This window comes from Cucurbita moschata, unplaced genomic scaffold, assembly GCF_002738365.1.
Source record: "Cucurbita moschata cultivar Rifu unplaced genomic scaffold, Cmos_1.0 Cmo_Scf00010, whole genome shotgun sequence".
NCBI lineage: Eukaryota > Viridiplantae > Streptophyta > Magnoliopsida > Cucurbitales > Cucurbitaceae > Cucurbita > Cucurbita moschata.
The window spans coordinates 1,584,750-1,609,749 of NW_019268526.1; the positions used below are offsets into that span (position 1 = coordinate 1,584,750).

At 37.3% G+C, this 25,000-nt stretch overlaps 4 protein-coding genes across 12 annotated transcripts in view; 2 read left to right on the top strand and 2 right to left on the bottom strand.

The window, feature by feature from the left end:
• Positions 1–2,101: 2,101 nt before the first annotated feature.
• LOC111448669 lies at positions 2,102–3,325 on the top strand. The gene is made up of 2 exons (XM_023088352.1): positions 2,102–2,443; positions 2,648–3,325. The coding sequence occupies exons 1-2, from the start codon at positions 2,378–2,380 to the stop codon at positions 3,071–3,073; spliced, it is 492 nt and encodes a 163-aa protein (XP_022944120.1). The 5' UTR covers positions 2,102–2,377; the 3' UTR covers positions 3,074–3,325.
• Positions 3,326–5,784: 2,459 nt separating this feature from the next.
• Positions 5,785–11,389, bottom strand: LOC111448895 (bifunctional dihydrofolate reductase-thymidylate synthase-like). 2 transcript variants are annotated; one of them, XM_023088676.1, is made up of 12 exons: positions 11,025–11,389; positions 9,086–9,606; positions 8,611–9,010; positions 8,466–8,510; positions 8,236–8,301; positions 7,687–7,748; positions 7,499–7,573; positions 7,246–7,411; positions 7,048–7,171; positions 6,460–6,566; positions 6,186–6,367; positions 5,785–6,050 (listed from the first exon to the last, which is right to left on the bottom strand). In XM_023088676.1, the coding sequence occupies exons 2-11, from the start codon at positions 9,514–9,516 to the stop codon at positions 6,257–6,259; spliced, it is 1,587 nt and encodes a 528-aa protein (XP_022944444.1). In that variant the 5' UTR covers positions 9,517–9,606; positions 11,025–11,389; the 3' UTR covers positions 5,785–6,050; positions 6,186–6,256. The 2 variants fall into 2 exon arrangements, with proteins under 2 accessions (XP_022944444.1, XP_022944443.1); XM_023088675.1 differs by having other exon boundaries at positions 5,785–6,120; positions 11,025–11,155.
• Positions 11,390–12,365: 976 nt separating this feature from the next.
• Positions 12,366–17,917, bottom strand: LOC111448315 (diaminopimelate decarboxylase 2, chloroplastic-like). The gene is made up of 8 exons (XM_023087824.1): positions 17,372–17,917; positions 16,394–16,568; positions 14,835–14,984; positions 14,483–14,644; positions 13,293–13,478; positions 12,942–13,064; positions 12,736–12,825; positions 12,366–12,615 (listed from the first exon to the last, which is right to left on the bottom strand). Exons 1-8 carry the CDS (start codon positions 17,848–17,850, stop codon positions 12,535–12,537), a joined length of 1,446 nt encoding a protein of 481 aa, XP_022943592.1. The 5' UTR covers positions 17,851–17,917; the 3' UTR covers positions 12,366–12,534.
• A 3,250-nt stretch (positions 17,918–21,167) lies between these two features.
• The window catches only part of LOC111448314 (phosphatidylinositol/phosphatidylcholine transfer protein SFH3-like), a 5,003-nt gene continuing 1,170 nt past the window's right edge, over positions 21,168–25,000 (top strand). For 2 of the 8 annotated variants that reach the window (XM_023087816.1, XM_023087822.1), the window contains exons 1-7: positions 21,392–21,640; positions 22,433–23,058; positions 23,660–23,737; positions 23,829–23,980; positions 24,063–24,162; positions 24,239–24,331; positions 24,418–24,534. In XM_023087816.1, coding sequence (XP_022943584.1) covers positions 21,595–21,640; positions 22,433–23,058; positions 23,660–23,737; positions 23,829–23,980; positions 24,063–24,162; positions 24,239–24,331; positions 24,418–24,534 — 1,212 coding nt within the window. In that variant the 5' untranslated portion in view covers positions 21,392–21,594. The other 6 variants (XM_023087821.1, XM_023087823.1, XM_023087817.1 and 3 more) reach the window with 5 other exon arrangements.

The following is a 25,000-nucleotide window of genomic DNA, read 5'->3' on the forward strand; positions in this document are numbered from 1 at the left end:
TATATATATATATATATATATATATATATATATATATATATATATATATTAAAATAATTACTTTAACCCATATTTCTTGCATTAGACAAGATTTTTGCTTCTTTATTTTATTCCAACTTAAGATAATAATAATAATAATAATTAAAAAACAATTATTATGACCTAATAATCCGACTAACTCGAATCACCCAACCCAATCATAAAGGTTGCGTTGGATTCAATCTTTTTTCAGTTTCGGTTAGGTTGAACTTTTGAAAAACAAAAAATTCAGTTCGTGGGTTGACATTTTCTTAGTCAGATCAACCCACCAACCTCTATACCCCGTTAATTGTAGAAAATATTTGTAAGTGATGATAGTAATCTAATATAATTTGTAAATGTTCGATATTTGAATTTTGTAAGATTTAATTATTAACGTAATATGTATCGTGGATAAATATAATTTTCTTTAATGATTAAAAAATAACCCGACAACCCAACCTGAAAATTGAGAGTTGGGTTGGATCGTAAACTCTATTCAATTTTTTTGAGTCACCAACCCAACTAACTCAAAATTTTAAGTTAGTCTAAATTTTTTTTTTTTTTGTAAGGTAATCTAACGAATATTTTTTTTAATTAAATATAATATATTTTAACGAATTGAACTATAATTAAATAAGAGCAAGATATTATAATTTTTGGATGAGGGGGAAATAATGGAGTGGTAATAAGCTGACACGTGGCATCCACGATTGATGGAGACAGAGTTGTGGCCGTATTGTGGAGGGACTGACGGGACATAAAAGTAATTAAAAAAATGGAAAAAAGAAATTTCCAAAGGATTGATTGAAAAAAATTTAAAAGGTGCCACGTGGTATTTTCTTAGTGAGTAAGAAAGTCGACGTGGCACCTCCATTCAGTTGTCCACTTGGCACTTCCCACCAATATCTGTCTGTCTACTCAGCAATTAAATAAATTACTTTTAAATAATATTTTAAAAAAAATTATAAATTGGCATCAAAATATTCAAATTCTACGTGTGTTTTTTTATTATTTATTTCTAATAAGTGTATAAAAATTATAAATAAAAAGTGGATTTTTTTAAAAATCTATTTTTTAATTATCAAGTCATTAATTATTTTCTAAAAAATTAGAGGCGGGAATCTTATGATATATATATAATTTGATACGACCCTTTTAAATAGAGTTACAACTCAATTCTGTCCTACTTACTTTGAAGATAATTATGAAGATTAAGCACATTTAACGTTTATGAACAATTGTAAACTCTATTCGAGTGTTCGGGTTGTTGGATGATGAAAGTCCCACATCGACTAATTTAGGGAATTATCACGTGTTTATAATAAAAAAAATACTCTCCATTGATATGAGATCTTTTGGGGAAGCCCAAAGCAAAGTATAATGGACAATATCATATCATTGTGGAGAGTCGTGTTCGTCTAACATGGTATCGTAGTCATGCCAATAGATTGGTAAATCCTCAAATGTCGAGGACTCCAAAAGAAAAAGGAGTCTAGCCATGTTGAAAATGGTCCCACATTGACTAATTTAAAGAATGATCATGAGTTTATAATCAACCAATACTCTTTCCATTGGTATGATACCTTCTGGGAAGCCCAAAGCAAAGTATGAGGGACAATATTATACTATTGTGGAGAGTTGTGTTTGTCTAACACGGGTCACCAACTTAGCCACCAAATGATTTTACCAACCCAACCTGTAAACTTCTGGTCGAAAACACAATAATAGAATACGAATTAAATATTAAATGATGAATAATATTCTATTTTTACCTTTATTGTTTTAAAAAATAAGTACTTTTGGAATAGAAAAATAAAGTAAAAAAAAAATTATTATTTTAATATCATGTTGTTTTTCATTTCTCAAAAAATAATTTCCAAGGACTTTGTTACCTAACTTTAAGGCTATGGACATATTTTATCTCATATATAATTTTCAACTAATAATTTTTAAATGGTCTTCTGGACAAAAGCCTTCAAATTGCAAATAAAGTAAATGGAATATATGAATTATAGAGAAAAATAAAAATAAAATGTTTTAAAATTTCGACTATAAATACCAGTCCGACTAAAGCATTCAAAGCAATAAAGCTAACTTTCTCATTTGGCAAAAGGAAAGGAAAAAAGTTGAGATTACTCTTTTTTTTTGTTGTTGATTTTTCTCTCTGTTTCCATGCTTCCATTCACCAATTTCTTTGCAGCATCGTTCTGTTTCCTGGAGATGATCGTTACGGTTGGATCGAAGAATTTGACGGAGGAGGAGTTTGTTTACTTGTGACATTGATTTGATTTTTACGAGATCGTTTTTGAAAATTTTGCTGTGGTTTTTGCTGAATTGATTTTGTTTCTTTCTGGAAATGGAATCTGTCAATTTCTACGATGTAAGAGCAGCGAAGATGAACGCGATTCTCAAGTATCGACAGGTCAGGAAAATCGCTAATCTGTTTCGATTCATCGAATTGTGCTTGATTCTCGTTGTGATCACGAGATTTTCTAGCAATCTGCCGAGCGCCTTCAAGAACTCTGGCGAGTACTTCCGGTGCTTGTCGGTGACATTGATCAGTCCTCGCTTTGTGTTTCTGATCGGAAACGCTATTGTAATCACTTTGTTTGCCAAATCTGGACAGTTCTCTGCTAAGGATCCGAGCAAGAAGAATTCGGTTGCCGATCTTTACGAGGAGTTCGTTCAAAACAGTGAGAAGAATCAGAAAACTCGCCGCGCCGAGATCGAGTATCGCGTTAAACAGATCGATGACAGCCGCGGCAACGGCAACAGCGATACCTCAATCGCAATAAAAAAAATCGGCGAAATCAAACATTATCAGAGGAGTGAATCGGAGAAAATAGGCGTCGTACAGCGAGAAAATCCGCATCGTGAACTTCGCCGATCGGAGACGGAAAAGTGTAAGAAAATCGTCCGATTGAGTGAAGAAACAAGAAATAGGCCGAGTCCGGAAGATCGGATGAGCAACGAAGAGTTTCGACAGACGGTGGAGGCGTTCATAGCGCGGCAGCAGAGGTTGAGAAGGGAGGAAGAATTCTGTGTATTTTAGGTATTAGCCACAAGTAAATCAATTCTTCCGCATCTCGTAAATCCTGCAAGTGATTACCGTTACGAGTTGAATCTTACTTCTAAAGAGAGAATTCTCCATTTTAATTTTATTTTTACATATTTGAATGAAATCTACCACTCATCCATCTAAAAGTGTTCTTGTTGTTTATATATATTTGAATGAAATCTACCACTCATCCATCCAAAAGTGTTCTGGTTGTTTAGATAGAGCCCTAAATCATTCCTTTTTAATTTTTTTAGTTAAAATTTATTAAAATATTTGGACAAAAATTGAGACCTATTACCTCTTAAAATATTTATAAAAAGTCGAATAATATTGAATATTATCCAAAAAAAAAAAGTGTTTATATGGAATTAGTCTAATATTTTTCCTAAACAATCCATAATATAACATAATTTTAATAAAGAAAGTTTAGTAAAAAAAAAAAGTTTAGGATATTATGCATGATATCCGTCATTTTTATTAAAATTATTGTCAATATATCTATAGATCTGAGTTATAGATATGAATTTCGTCCTATAATACAAATTCGCTATCAATGAATTCAACAATACGTAAAATGAGGTATTCAAACCTCTAATCTCTTGGTTGATGGTATATGTTTTATATCAGACAGATCAACTTGACAAAGAGTTCTTATAAAATAAAACAGTATGACAAAGAGTTCTTATAAAATACAACAGTTGTTATACGTTATTATTGATAATGTGTGCTAGAGCATCTCTTTTATACTTAGGAAACTAAATTAATATTCATAAATTAAAGAATGTGTGACATATATAAACATTGTATCATAATCCACCAAATGGATTTGAATCAAATTCTATTGAGATTTGAGAATCCTCCCAATAAAATTTGTAATGCAAAGAGAATATAATTGGTACACATCCATGAGACCACACATGCCATTGTTCAAGAAAATCCATAGGGGCAAATTGGGAAAAATATCAAAAATTAAGATCTCGACCTACGGCCAAAGATTAAGTGACTCGAAGAACTCGATCCACCCAATTCAATTTGTCCAAATTTACAACCTGAACAATTGAGTCAAGCCTAAAATGACCTAACTTGACCCGACCCAACCCAACCGATGAACACCGTTAGCTAAAAAGACCTTTTTAGTGTCCTAATCTGACCCAACCCATAAACACTGTCCACCAAAAAGACCTTTTTGAGCTTAACAATACAGAGAATCAAGAGATTTCAAACTCCTTCTAGACCTCTTAGTCAATAGTACACGTCTAAATCAATTGAACATGCAACCAAGTATCATAAAAGCGTTTCAACTTTCCTCTAACTCAATAGAAAACGACATTATGACCTAATTGGTATCACGAGTAGAATTGAAAATCTAAGGAATGAGATTTTATTTGGATAAGAGCTTAGAAGAGGGGCTTTCTATTTTCATTGAATGTGAAAGATAATGGTAATAATGGAAAGGGAATGTATTCAAAAGAGCTGTTAATTGGACAAAGAGAAGAAGGTGAAGAATATTCAATACAAAGGCAACCAACCAGTCCATGGAACAGAGGCATCCAATTCAATTCCTATCAGCAAACAAAGAACCTCGAATAAGAAAGGGCTTATAGATGCCGCACCTTTTAGCTCATCACACAATTCGCCTACCATTTCCAAGACACAGGTAGGTAGAGTGACTATACTGTCATGATCTATTAAAATTCAATCTTTTCATCGTAAAACAAACTCGAGATTCTTTTGTGAGATCTCACATCGATTGGAGAGAGTAACGAGTGCGAACGAGGACACTAGGCCCCGAACGGAGTGGATTGTGAGATCCCACATCAGTTGGAGAGGGGAACAAAACATTCTTTATAAGGGTGTGAAAACCTCTCTATAACAAACGCGTTTTAAAAACCTTGAAAGGAATCCCAAAGAGGACAATATCTACAAGTAGTGGACTTGGGCTATTACAAATGGTATTAGAGCCAGACACCGAACGGCTAGCGAGGACGTTGGGCCTCGAAGGAGGGTGGTTTGTGAGATCCCACATCGATTGGAGAAGGGAACGAAGCATTATTTATAAGGGTGTAGAAACTTCTCCCTAATAGACGCGTTTTAAAAAACTTGAGGGAAAGTCCAAAAGAGAAAGCCCAAAGAAGACAATATCTACTAGTGGTGAGCTTGAGCCGTTACAAATAGTATGAGAGCCAGACACCAGACAGTGTACCAACGAGGACGTTGGGCCCCAAAGGAGGGTGGTCTGTGAGATCCCACATCAGTTGGAGAGGGGAGCGAAACATTCTTTATAAGGGTGTGGAAACCTCTCCCTAGCAAACGCGTTTTAAAAACCTTAAGGGGAAGTCCGCAAGGAAAAACCCAAAGAGGACAATATCTACTAACAGTGGGCTTAGCCCGTTACACCTTTCCTAATCTCCACGGCAACATCGCCACCATATGAACTTCGATACTACATTTCGTTTCCAAACGATTATTCAAAAGATATAGACTCAAATCCCTCGACTTTGACGTAAACTCTAAAATATTTGGTCTAACGTCGAGATTGGTCGTTCAAGTCTCCTAACTTCATTGTTTCTCTAACATGGAATATGCAAATATGTTCAATCAAGCAGAGACCGAGAAACAAAGGCGGGTTCGGCTATCTTTTCAGGTAACAACAACAACGTATACACAACAAAATCCATCAAATTCACCATCATTTCAAAACCAAATAAACTCCAAGAAAGATCGATCGAGATTGTATTATATTTGTACGTAGCATGGTATTATAATAGTACCGACCGTGTATTCGTGTGTGAAACCGTTCCATTTTTTCAACGAGAACAAATCTATAGCAAATACAAAACCGAACTAAATCACTTTAGAACCAACCATAGGGACTAAAGGATTCTCACTACATATGACAAAGTATTAAAGTATGTCCAATTAACACTTTTTATTTGCAGATCATATCAACCAAAGCTTCTGGTGCTCGTACCTGAAATATCGCGCAAAACGCTTCAGTACCATGGAATAACACGAACGCTTTCATACACCAGCTCTTCGACCTGGTACGATCAATTTCAAAACAACTAAAAACCGACATTTTTCATGGTAATCATAGTGTACTAACCTCAAAATTTGGAGAATATGTGGTAGAAGGAACTTAGTCTCCTTTGTCTGCTGGGGCAGCTAGATCATGTTCTATACTGCCATTTTCATTGCTATCTTCTCATGAGGGTCATAACCTGTTAGCTCGAAATCAGCTGCCACGAACGAATCGATATCCTTCTTCTCGGGGTTTATCTTCAAAACCTATAATAAGGTAAGGCCGGTGTAGTATTAAAAACAGCAAGTTAGTGAACGCGAGCATGGAAGAACCATGTAATTATAGTTTTCCGACTTACAGGGAACGGTTTCGGGAGTTTCTGAAGCTGTTCCTGCAATGGCCGCACGTGAGTACGGTAAACATGAGCGTCTCCGATCACATGTATGAAGTCTCCGTAAGCAAGATCTGCACGTAGGAAGAATAAACTTTTTTATGTAACTAAAAGTATAAATGTAGGTTCGGAATGTTTAAAGAGCCATATAGATGTGTATAATCGTCCGGTTGTCTAGTTACGTATTGCCATCAGCCTCACGGTTTTAAAACGCGTTTGTTAGGGAGAGGTTTCCACACCCTTATAAACAATGCTTCGTTCCCGTCTCCAACCGATGTGGGATCTCACTATCCACCCCCTTGGGAGCCCAGCGACCTCGCTGGCACACTGCCCGGTGTCTAGTTCTGATACCATTTGTAACAACCCAAGCCTACTACTAACAGATATTGTCCACTTTGACCCATTACGTATCGTCGTCAGCCTCACGGTTTTAAAACGTGTTTATTACGGAGAGGTTTCTACACCCTTATAAAGAATGATTCGTTCCCCTCTCCAATCGATGTGGGATCTCACAATAGTAGAAAACAAACTACTGATCAATATAGAGTAGCATACCACAAACATGAGCAATCATGCACGTCAGAAGAGCATACGACGCAATATTAAATGGAACACCAAGGCCCATATCAGCAGAGCGCTGATACATTTGACACGATAACTCCCCGTTCGCTACATAAAACTGCAAAAGGCGATCAATAAACAACATTAACGAAACAAGTTAAAGACACGGAACATCATGCCCTTGAGTCCAACCTGAGCGAACATGTGGCAAGGCGGGAGTGCCATCAGTTTGAGATCAGATGGATTCCACGCAGAAAGAACGATCCTCCGATCATCGGGATTATTTTTTATCTTGTTAATAACGTCTAGCAACTGATCAAATCCTTGACCAGTGTAGTCAGCATGCATGTCAGTATACCTGTAGAAGAAGCGTCGAAAGCATTAAAGCTCGAATCCGCAATAAAATAAAAACAAACTTAAGAGATCATCGAAGTTATCGACGAACCTAGCACCAAAGTGTCGCCACTGAAACCCGTATACGGGTCCCAAGTCGCCTTCCTCCCTTTCTCTTAAACCAATACTAAGATTACCCAAAAAAAAAACAGAATTATAGCTCAAATTATATACAAAAAAACTCAAACTTCTCTAGTTTCATATTAAAAAGAATCAAATTTCGAAGGTATAAGTAATTGCCTATCGAGGTAATCTCTCGACGCGTTGCCATCCCATATATGAATGCCTTTCTCCTGAAGAACCTGTTGATAATGTCGAAAATAAGGCCTCACTGGTAGGCCAAAACAAGATGCCAATGCAAGATAAACCACAATGGAGTAGGTCTAGCCCTACGTTGAGAACAGCTCAAGCCCAAGCCCACCGCTAGCAGATATCGTCATCTTTGGGCTTTCCCTTCCAGGCTTCCCCTCAAGGTTTTTAAAACGCATGTACTAGCAAGAGGTTTCCACACCCTTATAAAGAATGTTTCGTTCTCCTCCCCAACCGACGTAGGATTTCACAGAGGAAAACTAGGGAGACTGTGAACCGAAACACAAATCATACAAGGCCCCAAGCTATGAACCGAAACACCACAACCACTAAACCAAGAAAGCAAAACACTTAATCGCTTAGTTCCTAATTCCTAAACCAAGAAATTCTAACTCAACGTGCGGGGTGCGGGGTTGTACAATCACAACCACAAACTAGTGAAGTAAAGCTTTAAGTGCTAGTGATAGCATAGCGCCTTACCTTTGCATTGGTTGAACCACTGATGAACCAAAGAAGTTCTTCAACAACCCCTCGCCAAAAGACTTTCTGAAGGATCACGTGGTACGAATATATGTCAATGACTAAACCATTACCATATACGATGCACCCGATTTAAGAAATTTAAAAACGGAAACAAGACGAGTAAAAAAAGGAGTTTTTCTTTCATGCCACAGCTACAAAGGAAACCAAAATACGAAACGAGCACATGCCTTAGTTGTAAGCAGCGGAAAAGTTCTGCGCAAGTTGTACCGCATCTGTACAGATACCGCGAACAAGAGATGAACGTGTAGCATTCGAAATAGAGCAACTTGTATAAAAGATAAATATGTCAAATAATAAGAAAGATAACGTTACCTGGCAACCAAATTTTGATAAAGTACCCGTTCCCGTTCTATCATCCTTGGAAGTACCGTCTGAGATGATTTCTTGAACAAGTTTTAGGTACAAGTATTCCTCGTGCCTCTCGAAAATCTCCTTGGGTAGGAAAGAGAAGTTCTTAGCTTCGAAGTTAAAAGAATCTGGTTTGTTGTGAGAGACCAGACCATTGTTCTGATCAATGGGTGGTTCGGTTGAGCTCCTCACACGAACATAACTAGTGAATGAATATCGTAAGTTATTTTCCACCACGGGAAAGGACGAGTACCATGGCTGAAACATAGACTTGTCGATAGCTGGTATGAAGGTGTCACATTCAACGTTTGTCTCGATTTCAGTAACGTGGACCGCATCACACTCGGGGGCGTTCAGAGCTTCCCTGCATTAAAAACACAATCAGTGCGCCGAAACAAAAAATAGTACACTAACGAAGGTCTCGAAAACAAGTGCACACCTTAATATCTCACCACCACCTATGACAAACACTTTCTCTATTGACAAACAATAAGGTGAAGCTGCTAATAATTCCAAAGCAGACGTCATACTACCACATATTATAACATTTTCGACGGTGGCAATGTCGAAACTTCCAGAGCGAGTCAGAACAACATTGAGACGACCAGGTAGAGGTCGATACTCAGCCGGAATACTCTCCCATGTTTTACGACCCATTAGAATCGCATTCCTTTTCCCATGATCTGATGTTGTCGCGGTTATGTTCTTAAAAAATTTGAGATCAGAAGGCAACCTCCATGGTAGTTTCCCATCCTTACCAATACCCATGTTTTCAGTAGCAGCTACAACGACTTGATAAGTCCTTCGCGGATTAGGTGGTGCATTGACATTGGCATTTCCATTCGAGCTTGTCAGAGGATCAGCAGCCATATTAGAGCTAAAAACTTGACCGAACCTAAATAACGGTGACTTCAATGATTTTTCCCCGCACGCCCAGCTTCCACGGAAGTGCGGTAGAACCTGAAATTTAAGACAACCAGAAAATTTCGGATATAAATCATATAGAACATGATCCAAAGGATTAAAGCATTCAAAACTCTTTTATTGAATGAACAAACACTTCCATTTCACAAAACAATCTTGAACTCATCATGAACTTGAAAAACTTCTGCTTAATATAGATGAAGATTATAACTCTCCATAGACAGATGCCTAGGGGCACAGAACAAGATTTGTAAAACCAATGAAATTGTTGCTTCACAATAATAAAAAAAAAAAGAAATAGTTCACCGTTTGTAACGGCCTAGGCCCACGACTAGCAGATATTGTCCTCTTTGGGTTTTCCCTTTCGAACTTCCCCTCAAGGCTTTAAAATACGATTGCTAGGGAAAGGTTTCCACACCCTTATAAAGGGTGTTTCGTTCTCCTCCCCAACCAACGTGGGATATCACAATCCACCCCCCTTCAGGGCCTAGCGTCCTCGCTGACACTCGTTCCCTTCTCAAATCGATGTGGGACCCCCACTAAATCCACCCCCTTCGAGGCCCAGCGTCCTTACTGGCACACCGCCTCGTGTCTACCCCCTTCAGGGAACAGCCTCCTCCCTGGCACATCGCCCGGTGTCTAGCTCTGATACCATTTGTAACGGCCCAGGCCCACCACTACAAATATTGTCCTCTTTGGGCTTTCCCTTTCGGGCTTCCCCTCAAGGCTTTAAAACGCGTTTACTAGGAAAAGGTTACCACACCCTTATAAAGGGTGTTTCGTTCTCCTCCTCAACCAATGTGGGATATCACATCATTCAAAGGAGGATTAAGCTAAACTTTCATTCCGTCTATGGCTTACTTTTCTAATTGATCGATCTTTTGGTTCAAAGGAACAGTACATAATTCCATATTCACTTAATTATTCTTCCAAACAAATGAAATCCACTTAAAAACGAAACCGACTTCCAAATCCATAGTTTTACATGAACAGAATCAATTAAAAACATCAAAATCAAAGAACAAAAGAACAAGGATAAAGATGTAAACAATTGTTTATCTTTTTCCTTCACTTTACCTCCAGATTCTTCCCAACCTAACAAATTGCAGGCAAGATCATTTAAAAAACACAATCCTTACCGCTCACATTCGCTTGGCAATAGAGATAAGGGATAATTTCATAAAGAGACAGAATCAAACCAACAACGCATGAAAAAGAAAAAGAACAAAAGGGCACATGCAATAAACTACTCACAGGTCAAATGCAAATTCAATCAACAAAAAGTATGAAGAATAATAAGAACATTGGACGATCACCCAATAACAGAAAGAGCATTTAAGCTCCAATCCAGAAAGCAAAATCAATAACAGAACCCAAAACTCAGTCCCTAACAATTCAATCCCAAAATGACATAGCAAAATCAGGGGAAAAAGGGAGAATTAGGCGCAACCCACCGAGATTAAACGCGGGCTAAGAATATTCAACTCGAAAAAGCCTAAGATAAACTTAGGCTGACCTTCGATTGGAAGAGGGTTAGGTTTAGGGCGCTGTGTTCTTTGGATTTTGGGGGGTTTTACGAAATGGGTATTTCTGAAACGGGTAGAGCAATGGTGAAAAGGGAGGAGGAGAGGGAAATCCAGCAGGTGGGGTGTTTTTAGGATGAAAAACCGGTTATTTTCTTTATCCCGTTTCGATGTTTTTTGGTATTTTGAACTTTTTGGGCTCCAATGGAAGAGGGTTATGTGGAAAAGTGGTGAAGAAGTAAACGGAGGATAATCCAAAGACGCGTTTCCTGCGGGCTGCCGCCGTCTATGATCCGAAATGGATATATTCGAGATCGAAGTGTGGCTCTACTTTCTTTCTATTCTCTCTTCATCTGTTTTCAACAAAAGTTCTTGAAAGGAATTTGAAAATTTTTCTCGGTTAGACTTTAGAGATTGAATCCACTTCTTTCTTTCTCTAATGGAAATATCACTTTTTTTTTTAACTATTTTTGAAAAATGTTCTCGAGATTAAATTAATAAAAATATTCTCGAACTTTATAATTTGTTTCAAAAATTCCATTAATAAAAAGTTTAGAGATAACTTATAAGTGTCAATAGACGATTTATTGACGGTAATTTTGTTTAGTTCAAAACTGTTACAATCCAAAACTAACGATAAAAGTATTTTTAAGAATATTTTTTCAAAAGTTTACGGATGTTAAAGACAGAGTACGTGTAAGGATATTTTTATTTATGAGTTTGATGAGAAACCCGAGTAAGGTTCAATTGATGTGAAACCCGAGTAAATAAAGAGTAATATGAATTGATCATCTCACACTTAATGTGAAACCCGAGTAAATAAAGAGTAATTGAATCAACTGATACCTCATCTTAATGAAAATGATCACAAGTATATAATGATAAAATACTTGAATGAATGAATAGTTACGGTCAATATCAACAATGTGCACATTTTTTTCGGTGGTTAATTCATAGGATTTCAAAGTTGAGTGTAAGACTCCTACTGGACTGTATGTAAATTTTGTTCTTAAGCTTTTAAAGACAAGCTGAGTTGGTATACCCATTTTGCACGTGAATTGGATCGTCCCTATCGTTATACTATCCGTTGGGAACCAAACGAAACCGTTATGAAATCTCGAGGACTAAAATGACAATCAACTCAGCAGATTCATAATAATAGTATCACCAACTCAGCTCAAGGATCCAGCTTCCACTCCATATTTGCTGTCTGCTATCTTTTAGCTCAATGAGACAGCGATCCTACCATTCTTCTATGCACATACAACGTAGGATAAGAAACAAGAACATGTTTTATTTGCTTTTTAAGGTTACACAAGTTCAAGAACTGTCTTTCTAAAAGTCAACATTGGCTAACAGCATGTTTGATCAATTGGAAAAAGCAAACATACATGTCATAAACGCGATATATCCGACAATGGGAAAGGACTTGGATCTCCGATCAAAGATTTTCGAAGAACCGGAGGTGGTCGTCGAACGACTCACCATGCCTGATTTTGGACACTGATCCATCTTCTTCAACCTAAATTCAAAGAATCAAGTTTTTATAACTTCATTTAAGATCAGAGCAATCAAAATGAACTTGGCTTAGCTTAGCTTAGATTTCCTAAAGTGGCATGTTAACGAGGCAGAAGCGACATACCCAGTACTCGGGAGGGCGCATCTTGAGATTGTAAGTCGATGCCATACTCATGCAGTACGCACCAGCATCATGGACAACCAAGCCAGCCCCCTGCAAAGAAAATTTACCCGTCGTTATAGACCACGTTCTTATATTTTCTTCGGATATTACAGAAGTATCATCATGGCCACGACTCGTGACCGGTCCCTAGCAGGATAAGATACTACCTTGGTTGGAGTTGGGAGTTCCCTTTGCTTCCCTAAGAAATCTGCAGACTCACAGACAGGACCAACCACATCGAAAGTTGAGATCTCGGCACCAGGCGATGCTGGGGCAACCAACTCTATGTGCTGCATCAAACACCGAGTCGATCTAATTATCGCCACGTATAAGTACTAAATGGTGTATTTGACAGCCAAGAGGCCCAAATAAGTACTCTTAGAAAGAGTGTCATACTAATCATAGAACGAAGAGCATATCGGAAAACTAAGACGCGGTCGTAACAAAGAGTTTGTTCATCTCCAAGCATGATTAGTATGTATAACAACAATATACAATCATTCTAGTGGAATACTTACTTGATATGCATCATAAAGACTAGGACGGATAAGTTCAGCCATGCTTCCATCGATGACAATGAAGTTTTTCGTCCCGTTAGTTTTTACCCCCATAACTCGATTAACCAAACAGCAAGTATTGGCGATAAGTGATCTCCCGGGTTCAATGATTAGATTAAGATCTCGTGAAAGGACCAGCTCCCGAACCTGCATTAGCAGCCACATTTGAGAATGTTTACAAATCATAGTATAATTCTCGACAGGCAAGAATAAAAGAATAGCTCGTAGAAAAGTGTACATGAAACATCAATATCGAAACCATGCCACGCAAAGCACAAGGATAGACATGGTAATATGTGTAGTAGTTCTAAGCCATCTCTGGTGATGAATCAACAATCCGAAGTGCTTTTCTTGCATAATCACAACTCTCTACAATGGTATGATATTGTCTACTTTGAGCATAAGCTCTCGTGGCTTTGCTTTTTGATTTCCCTAAAAGGCCTCATACCAATGGTGATGTACTCTGTACTTATAAACCCATGATCAACCCCTTAATTAGGATCTTCAACAATCATCCCTTCGAACAAAGTACACCATAGAGCCTCCTTGAGGCCTATGGAGCCCTCGAACAGCCTCCTCTTAATCGAGACTCGACTCCTTCTCTAGAGCCCTCGAACAAGTCCACCCTTTGTTCGACACTTGAGTCACTTTTTACAACACTTTCGAAGCTCACAACTTCTTTGTTCGACATTTGAGAATTCTATTGACATGGTTAAGTTAAGGGGATGGCTCTACTACCATGTTAGAAATCACAACTCTCCGCAATGGTATGATATTGCCCATCTTGAGCATGCATAAGCTCTCGTGGCTTTACTTTTGGTTTCCCTAAAGGCCTCATACCAATAGAGATGTATTCCTTACTTATAAACCCATGAACAACCTCTTAATTAGCCGACATGGGACTCCTCTCCCAATAATCCTCAACAATATGAACTATAGCTTCATCTCTTGCATCAAGCAATTAGAACTCGAGTCCTAAACTACTAAGGATACCAAGTTGCCAGATGGGTCAAAAGTTATTCCAACACTAAATAGTTTTCACATGACCAATATATTACTAAATCTCTATCAGCGTTCAATCCACGACAATAATTAGATCGGGTTAAACACGGTAATAGAAAAACTATATTTAAAGTTTTTTAAAGACGGACCGTATTAATTAGATCTCTCGGAGTAGGAAGAACGGCACCAGCATGATAATAATCTATCCCAAGTCCACCTCCAATGTTTAGGTAGTTGACTTCAAAACCTTGATCTCTGATCTGGTCAATGTAGTTGACCATTAGTTCTGCAGCATCTCTGAATATGTCCACCTACCATAAAAACAAATGATATCAGTAATCCAAGAAAATGACAAGATAAATTAAGAGCAACCACGAACAGTTCATGAACTAATACAATTATCAGTACAGATGTTAAAAAGTTATAGCCACAGCTTATACAAGTTCAATACAACTATTTCATAATGAAAGATTGAGGAAGATGTAATAGTTGAAAGCTTACCTTGGTGATGGTTGAGCCAAGATGGCAATGGGCCCCGACAAGCTTAAGCTCGTCGGGATGTGCCTTGACAGCATCAAGAAACCATTGCAACTTTTCATTTCTAATACCGAATTTCGAGTTTTTGTTACCAGTGGCAACGTAAGGATGTACCTATGTAAACATTGTACACAGCCATCAAATTATGGAATGATAACAATTAACTTACCACAAATTATAAACATAAATGGAAAAAATAGGTAGCTTTATATATGCTTTTCGGTTGCAACTAGATGTGAAATAGTTTTTCTTTTCAAGGTTAGAACGCATTATTTTCAAAATATTGACGTTTGGGTGCTAACTACAGAGTACAAAGTAAACTGTAGATGGATTTTGTGAGATCCCACGTCGGTTGGAGAGGAGAACGAAGCATTCTTTATAAGGGTGTGGAAACCTCTCCCTAGCAAACGCGTTTTAAAAACCTTGAGAGGAAGCCCGAACGAAAAGGCCAAAAAGTACAATATCTACTAGCGGTGGGCTTGGGCAAACGGAGGAATGCTATCATTGAGTAATGCATACAGTGAGTAGTCAATTTGTTAACAACAATGATAAAAGAATCGATTAAGAAAACATCGGATACTACTAAGGGGAAGGGAGGATAAGGAGGCATTCCTTTTTTATCTCAGTTAGGGAACGGTTAGAACGACACGGCACACCTTCATGGTAACACGATAATTGTTTGAGGAAATATTGACTGTAATCAATGATAAGATACAAATTTTATGGTTTAAAGTGAACTTCAGCAATAGGTATTCTTGCTCCTTTCCTGCATTATAAACTGAAATACTCATATTAGACCTTTTCTTATGCAAAAACTATGGTGTTTTAACCAACTTTCTTGCACTTGAACCTAGAGTGAATCACAAGGAATCTATCAAATAAGCTTTTGATGAACCAAATAGTAATGTTGAGTTAGAAGGTTCAACTTGACAACACTAGGCCTCCCTGTTGTACGACTCTTACAAGACGAGAAAGGAGACAAGTGACTAAGTAGCGAGACCAATTTTCCTGTACGATAGTTCAAGCATAGCAGGGGAAAATTTATTGAGTTGGGGGATTGAGGTAGCACTGAAATTGATGGAGTATAAGTACAAAAGGTGAGTTTCGTGGAAGTCACAGGATGTGGAGATCCTACATTGGTTGGAGAGGGAAACGAACATTCCTTAAAAGAGTGAGGAAACCTCCCCTAGTAGACACGTTTTAAACCTGTGAGACTGACAACTATATGTAACGGACCAAAACGGATAATATCTACTAACGGTGGGTTTGGGCTATCCTATCATCTGCGTGAATACCTCATTAGAAACGAAGTACGAGTTACACTCTATAACAGCAATCCCACCCTATCGGGTTTTTTTGTTATTGAAAGATGATTGCTAACATTTATTTAACTAACTTACTCCTTCCATAAAACTTTTGTATTACAAGATGACTCATTTCATACCGAACTTTTCACACGATATGAACGGTTGAAGAATAAAAGCAGCAACACACATCCATAATAAATAGTTATAAGCCCTTACCTGAGGGTCCACATCCGGATTAATACGAAGTAAAACATTAACTTTCTTTCCAGAAATTCTTGCAGCAGCCACAATATTTTCCAAGTCAAACTCACTATCCACATTCACAAAAACACCTTGTTCCGCAGCTAGAACCAAATCCTCCAAAAGCTTACCGTTCCCATTAAAAATACATCTGTAAACCGATCGTTAAAGGTAAAATCAGTTCGAGAAAATGGAAAACAATGGGGCCGAAACTGATTTTTTAAGTGAAAAAAGTACACAAACAATTGAATATGCAATGACCGAAGAAAGTCCGGCTTGGAAATGTTAGGAATCACAACTCTCAACAATGGTATGATATTGTTCACTTTAAGCATAAGCTCTCATGGCTTTGCTTTTGGGTTTCCCCAAAAGGCCTCATACCAACGGAGATGTATTCCTTACTAATAAACCAACGATCGTTTCCTAAATTAGGGAATGTGGGACTCCCTCCCATCAATCTTAAACAATCCCTCCTCGAACAAAGTACACTATAGAGCCTCCCCTGAGGCCTATAGAGCTCTCAAACAGCCTCCCCTTAATTGAGGCTCCGAACAAAGTACACATTTTGCTCGACACTTTAGTCACTTTTGACTACACCTTCGAGGCTCACAATTTTTTGTTCGACATTTGAGGACTTTATTGACATGGCTAAGTTTAGGGCATGACTCTAATACCATGTTAAGAATCACAACTCTCCACAATGGTATGATGTTGTCCACTTTGAGCAGAAACTCTCGTGGTTTTCCTTTTGGGTTTCCCCAAAATGCCTCATACCAATGGAGATGTATTCCTTACTTATAAACTCACGATCATTCCCTAGATTAGCCAATGTGTGACTACATCCCAACAATTCTCAATGGGAAATTCATCATGAAACCCACATCCAGTTAATTCCTCATAACAAATAGCTCTTATAATCTCAAATGCAGTAATAAAGGACTAGGGAAGTTTCACCTGGTGGGATCAAAACCGGCATGAAGAGCCAACCGAAGCTCATTTCCACTAACAAGCACAGCCCCACAACCCAACTTCCTCAAATGCTCCAAAACTTTCAAATTATTATTGGCCTTAATCGCATAACCAATGATCGAATTCAGCCCTTCCAAAGCCTCTTTGTAAGCCTCAACATTTCTAGTTATCTGGGGCTTGCTGTAGAGGTAAAAAGGGCGTTTATCAACCGATTCCATGACTTCCTGAACCTTAATCCCCTCGCAGTAAAGAAACCCATCAGAGGATTTGGAGAAACAATGCTGAAATTGGGCTGTTTCAGGCTGAGTTTTAGAAGGGTTTTGTGAAAGAACAGCTTTCAGGGAGAGATTTTTGAAAGATTTGTGAAGTCGAATCGGAACACGGGCAGTGGGGATTGAGTTAAGGGAGTGTTTCAGGGTTCTGGGTAGTGAGGGTGAAGGAGAGTAGAGATTTGGCGCCGCCATAGCTAAAACTCTCTCAAATTCGCAGTTGAGAGTGTCTGTAAACACTCAATGTTAGGTTTATGAGGATTTTCAAGAAAATAATAATAAATTATTTTGTCAGCTTGTATATACGGTTAATATTTTTATTTTTTATTTTTTATTTTAATAAATTTTATTAACCAAAAAAATCTGTAGAGACAAAAGTAAAAAAAATCTAGAAAGTGTAGATAATTTTGAGTCGTCTGCTGTACGGGGCTCTACTAACTGAGCTGTACGGGCCATTTTGACCCTCAAAAAGTAAATAAAAGATAAAGTAGAAAGGGCTCTATTAACTGAGCTGTACCGGCCATTTTGACCCATTATCTTTATTTATTCTCATAGCAGATTTGAACAAGCAACACTAAGATTTTAAGTCCTCTGCTCTCCTAACTGATTTATACCGGCCATTTCTGACACATTATCTTTATTTATTTTCATAACAGATTTGAACCAGTAACACGAAGATTTTAAGTCCTCTGCTCTGCTAACTAATCTATACCAGCCATTTTTGACACATTATCTTTATTTATTTTCATAGCAGATTTGAATCGGTAACACAAAATTTTAAGTCCTCTGCTCTATTAACTCAGCTATACTGCCCATTTTTAACACATTATCTCTATTTATTTTCATAGCAGATTTGAACCGTTAACACGGAGATTTTGAGCCCTCTACTCTACTGAGCTATATCGGCCATTTCTGACCCATTATCTTTATTTATTTTCAACCGATTCAGTGTAAAAAAAAAAAAAATGAACCCAACCTTAATCAAAATGCTAATCCAACCCAATCTTTACAGTTCAGATTGGATTGGTTCGGGTGGTCGAATTGAATGTACACCCCTCCAACCTATACATATTAATTTTATTTTTGAAAATTAAGTGTACTAATAATTCTGTCCTAAAAATATATATTTTATAAATAAATAAAAATATGGTACTTTTTTTATTTTATTTTATCTACGTTATTTATCATTATATTTACACTTTATTCACTCTAAAATTATTTATTTTATTTGAAAATACAAAATATTTTTTAAAAAATGGAACAAGATTTATTATTTAATTTATATGATTAAGAAAAATATATATAGAATCCGGGTATTATTATTCCTTTCAGTACTCCATTTAAATAGAATTAAAAAAATTTGTAATTTTTATAATTTTTTTTCTGATCGGATCTTTTTATTACTTATTATTGCGATTTATTTTCATTTTCGACAAATTTTTAATTTATATACACTAATTACATTGTAGCAGATACAATTTAGTATGATTCATTCTATTAATTCTTTAATATTTAAGGTATCCCCGATTTTATTGATCAAAAACCTTTTTCTTAAAGGAATTTAATCTTTTAAATATTCAAGAAAAAGTACAAAATCGCGAAACATAATTTTATTGAATTGGATCAATACTTCGATTCGTGGATAAAGGTCGATTTTTTTTAATGGTGAGTCTTCAAATTTCTTTTTGTATAAAGGAGACGGGAGGAGCATTGTCTTTGGTTTACTAGAGACGTCCACTAGTTTTTTAGCTTGGAAACAAACTAATTTTAAAATTAATGTTAAGTATTTTTTTTTAATTTATTTTTGTATATTGTCAAAATTAAATGATACTTTCAAGAGCAATGCAAAATTTTTGAGGATTTATTTATTTATTTAATTGAGTGATAAAAGTATTTGACTAAATTAATAAAATATTATTCATCCTTTATCTTAAGAATAAACTTTAATACCCTTAATTTAAAAAATATATATATAAAAAATACATTTAAATTATATATATATATATATATATATATATATATATATATATTCAAATTGGTAAAATATGGTTAAACTTGAAAATTTAAAAATATTATTAATTTCTACAAATTCCATTAATATTCTTTAAGTTTTTTTTAATTTAAAAAATACCTTAATTTCTTTTTTTTTTTAATTATAAAATACATGAGTTTAAAAAATACTCATAAACTTTAAAAACTAATTTTATAAGGTAGAAATAATCTATGAAATGACAGTAAAAGAAATTTAAAACTTTTTTTATAAAAATAAACTGTGTTAATGTTGTTTTTCAAATTTGATGGGTGTTTTTTAAACATAGTATTATTAACGATAGAGGTTAAAATTCAAATATATTTTTTAAATAATTTTCCTTTTTTAAAAAAGGTTTAATTAGATTATTGAAATTTTTAAAAATTAATAGATATTATTTAGATAAATATAAACTTTATAAATATTTTTATTAATTTAGGGGAGAAAATAACAAAAATGTCCAAAAGAACATGACATTCAACAATCATGGGATGGTTGTCATAAACTAATCATGAATATTAAGTGTTGTTGCCTTCCACAATCTTATAAAAGAAACCATTTTTCTAAACAATAATACTCTTAAGAATAAAGGGTACTTCTTATTTTCAATTGTTTAATACAAAATTTCCATCTTTTTTCTCTTTCTTTATGGATTCACAGCTCATGGCTCAATATGTGGAGCTCCATGATCACATTCAAACCAATTGACTTTATTTAGGTCAACCTTTCTAAAAAAAAGCGTTCGGTAAGAAAAAATGCTTTGATATCCATTGTTGTAGCGGAAGTCGAAGCAAGATCAATCGCACTCACACCTACCCACAAAGAGACACAAAACTTTACGTGGTTCGGAGATAAGAAATTCCCCTACATCCACTGATGACAGGCAATCACTATAATCAAAGTGTTTACAAGTCTATATTTCACGTTCTCACGCTATAAAATCTCTTTTACAAAGTTCCTTCCAATTGCGTTTAGGTAAATACAAAATGACAATGACTCCACACTTCAAAACAATGCTAGACAAATCTTTATATAGACATAACAATACTGATTCACAAGATCACTGTTTATACATAAATCAACGATTCATGTATCAAAATGAAAGATGAACTGATCTCTAAGTCTATATCTTACCTTCTTACGCTACAAAATCTCTCTTACAAAGTTCCTTCCAATTACGTTTAGGCAAATGCAAAATGACAATAACTCCACACCTCAAAACAATGCTAGATAAATTTTTATACAGACATAACAATACTGATCCGTAACATCACTGTTTATAAAGGGAAGATAAACTAAAAGGGGTTATAACCAAATACACGAGGATATGAACTAAATAACCGACAATACATTGTGACAGCTTAGGATCCTCTATTCTAGGTGACAGCTAAAAAAACAATAATGGGCGGAGTGGCTTGGGTTTCGGCATTGGAAGATGTAAAAATGGAAACTTTTCTATGTTTTTCTTGGGAGACTTTGTCAATGTGTTAGGTGTCCCATTTGGAGGCCTATTTTGAGTAAACATTTGTTCTTCATATCGACCTCTCTCACCCAAATGCCATCTTGTCAAAAGGTATTTCCTCTAACCTTTCTTCTTCTTCTTCTTCTTCTTCGGAGACAGAGCGAGAAAAGAAGAAGGGGACAAGATCTTCTGCACCATTTTGTTTGTTTTCTTGTCCTGTTTTCTTGGAGTTTTGAAGGTCTTTCTTGTTTTTGTGCACTGTGTGTGTCTTGTTTGCTGTCATTCTGGGATTTCTAATGTGGGTTTAATGTGTTTAACATGGAAGTTGTAGGCACAAAGAGAGAGGGCTCTGTTTTTTGGAGTTGTATACACATTTACGCCTGCTGGATTCTCTCACCCTTTTGATCCTTGTCTCCACTCATAGCTACCTCCCTTAGGATAGCAAGCTATGTGTGACAACATGTCGTCCGATCCTCTCGACCGACCGGGTAAAGGTATGTGTGTTTCTATCTCCTAAATGACCGAGTAATGAAGGAAGATGTGAGATCTTAGGTTGGTTGGAGAGGGAAACAAAACATCCCTGGTAAGAGGGTGGGAACCTATCTCTAGTACATGTCTCACCTTGAGGGGAAGCTCGAAAGGGAAAAGACAATATCTACTATTGGTGGGCTTGAGCTATTACAAGTAGTATCAGACCCCGATATCAGGGTATGTATCAGCGAGGACGCTACCCCTAAAGGGGTGGATTGTGAAATCTCACATCGGTGGTAGAGGGGAACGAAACATTCCTCAAGGGTGTGGAAACCTCTCTTCAGTGAATGCATTTTAAAACCTTGAAGGGAAGGCCTAACAAGTGTCATTGTTTTAAAACCTTGAGGGAAAATCTGAAAGGAAAAACCCAATAAAGCTAGCGAGGACGTTGGGTCTCCAATGGGGTGAATTGTGAGGTCCCACATTGGTTGGAGAGGGGAACGAAACATTCTTGACGTGGAAACCAACCTCTCTCTAGTGGATGCTCCTGACCTGGAAACCTCTCTTTAGTGGATGCGTTTTAAAACCTTGAGGAAAACCTGAAGGGGAAAGCTGGGCCTTCAAGGGAGTGGACTGTGAGATCCTACATCGGAACTTTGAAGGGAAACCCCAACCTCCAAAGGGGTGGATTGTGAGATCCCACATCGGTTAGAGAGTGAAACGAAACATTCCCAATGTAGAAATCTCTCCCTAATGGATGTGTTTTAACCTTGAGGAGCCATTGTTCTAACATGTCGATGCTTTTCTTGTCGTAGGAGCCAACGAAGTCGAGATGTCGGAGGAAGAGAGAAAGACAAGGCTAGCATCTCTTAAGCAAAAAGCAATCAACGCCTCAAACAAGTTCAGACATTCAATGAAGAAGAAAAGCAGAAGAAACAGCAGCAGAGTGATGTCAATTTCCATAGAAGACGACATCGACGCAGAGGAATTACAAGCAGTAGACGCCTTCCGCCAAGCTCTCATACTAGAAGAGCTCCTCCCTTCAAAACATGACGACCATCACATGATGCTCAGGTTCTTGCGAGCTAGAAAGTTCGACATCGACAAGTCAAAGCAAATGTGGTCGGACATGCTCCAATGGCGCAAAGAGTTCGGATCCGACACAATAATGGAGGACTTTGAATTCAAGGAGATAGACGACGTGTTGAAGTATTATCCACAAGGACATCATGGAGTCGACAAAGATGGACGACCCGTGTACATCGAAAGGCTCGGCATGGTCGACTCGACCAAGCTCTTGGAAGTGACGACGATGGATAGATACGTGAATTACCATGTCCGTGAGTTCGAGAGGACCTTTGTTATGAAGTTCCCAGCTTGTTCTATTGCTGCTAAGAAGCATATTGATCAGAGCACGACCATCTTGGATGTCCAAGGCGTGGTACGTTGAAAACTCTAATTTCGTTGTTAGGAATTACGACTCTTCACAATGATATGATATTGTCCATTTTGAGCATAAGCTCTCGTTGCTTTGCTTTGGGCTTCCCCAAAAGGCTTCGTACCAACGGTGGGACTCACTCCAAACAATCCTCAACCATCCTCCCCTCGGAAAGTACACCATAAAGCCTCCTCTGAGGCCTATGGATTCCTCGAACAAAGGGGCCTATGGATTCCTCGAACAAAGGGTAACAATCCTCCCCTCGAAAAGTACACTATAGAGCCTCCCCTGAAGCCTATGGAGTTTTCGAACAAAGCACACCCTTTGTTTGACACTTGAGGATTCTACTAACCGAGCTAACTTAAGAGCATGACTTTGATACCATGTTAGGAATCACGACTCTCCACAATGGTATGATATTGTCCACTTTGAGCCTAAGCTCTCGTGGCTTTGCTTTGAGCTTCCTATTCCGTACTTGTAAACTCATGATCAACCCTTAATTAGCCAATGCGGGACTTCCTCCCAATAATCCTCAATATTCGTAACGTGTCTGTTTCTTGTTTTCTCGACTGTCTTGAACGATAACGGTGGAATTTTCGTGCAGGGACTCAAGAGCTTCAACAAATCTGCCCGGGAACTCATCCAGAGGCTGCAGAAGGTTGATGGTGACAACTATCCAGAGGTACCCTTTTGAAAAAGTTCAAAACTTTTGGAACATTATGGCCTAATTTGCTAACTGAGACAGTGTGGGATTTGTTTTGTGCTGGTTAAAGACATTGAACAGAATGTTCATCATCAACGCTGGATCTGGATTCAGGCTTCTATGGAACACTGTGAAATCGTTTCTTGACCCAAAAACGACAGCTAAAATCAATGTTCTTGGCAATAAGTATCAGAGCAAATTGCTCGAGATCATCGATGCTAGGTGGGGTTCTTTCTTTTTCGTTCTTGAAATCAAAGAAAACCCATTTCTTGTCTCTGAATGTGTTTTTGTTTGTGAAAATCAGTGAACTTCCAGAGTTCTTGGGAGGTTCTTGCACCTGCGCCGACAAGGGTGGCTGTATGAGATCCGACAAGGGACCATGGAACGACCCAGAAATCATTAAGGTTACTTCAAAACATCCCATCTTCCATGGTCGTGTTTTTTACAGAATCAAAAACTAAAATGATGAAATTATCACAGATGGTTCAAAATGGTGAAGGAAAATGCAGGAGGAGGTCATTATCCAACGTTGAAGAGAAGACCATTTCTGAAGATGACAACACAGGAAGCAAGGCAATAATATGATGATCAAAATCAAAACTTTAACAAAACCCATCTTTTTTCTTCTTTAAATCCTTTAATTTTTCATTTACTTGCAGATAAGTGGTTCATCCAACTTAGAATCAGCTCCTGAGGCGGCGGTGGCGGCGGCGGTGGCAGAGTCTTGCACGTCCCCAAAGCAAGCAAAACCGTCCCCTGTTTCAGCAGCAGTGGAAGTAAGTTCCATCAAGAATTTGAAAGAAACCCACGGACAAAAAACGATGATTATGCTAGAAATCACTTAACTCGGACTTCCACAATGATATGATATTGTTCACTTTGAGTGGACAATCTTCGAACAAAGTACACTATAGAGCCTCCCCCTGAGGTCTATGTAGTCCTCGAACAGCCTCCCCTTAATTGAGGCTCGACTTCTTTCTCTAGAGCCCTCGAACAAAGTACACCCTTTATTCTCCATTGACATAGCTAATTTAAGAGGATGACTCTGGTACCATGTTAGGAATCACTGACCTCCACAATAGTATGATATTGTCCATTTTGAGCATAACCTCTCGACTTTACTTTGGGTTTCCCCAAAAGGCCTTGTACCAATGAAATTTATTCCGTACTTATAAACTCACGACCATTCCCTAAATTAGCCAATATGGGACTCTCTCCAATCCTCAACGGATTATGATATTA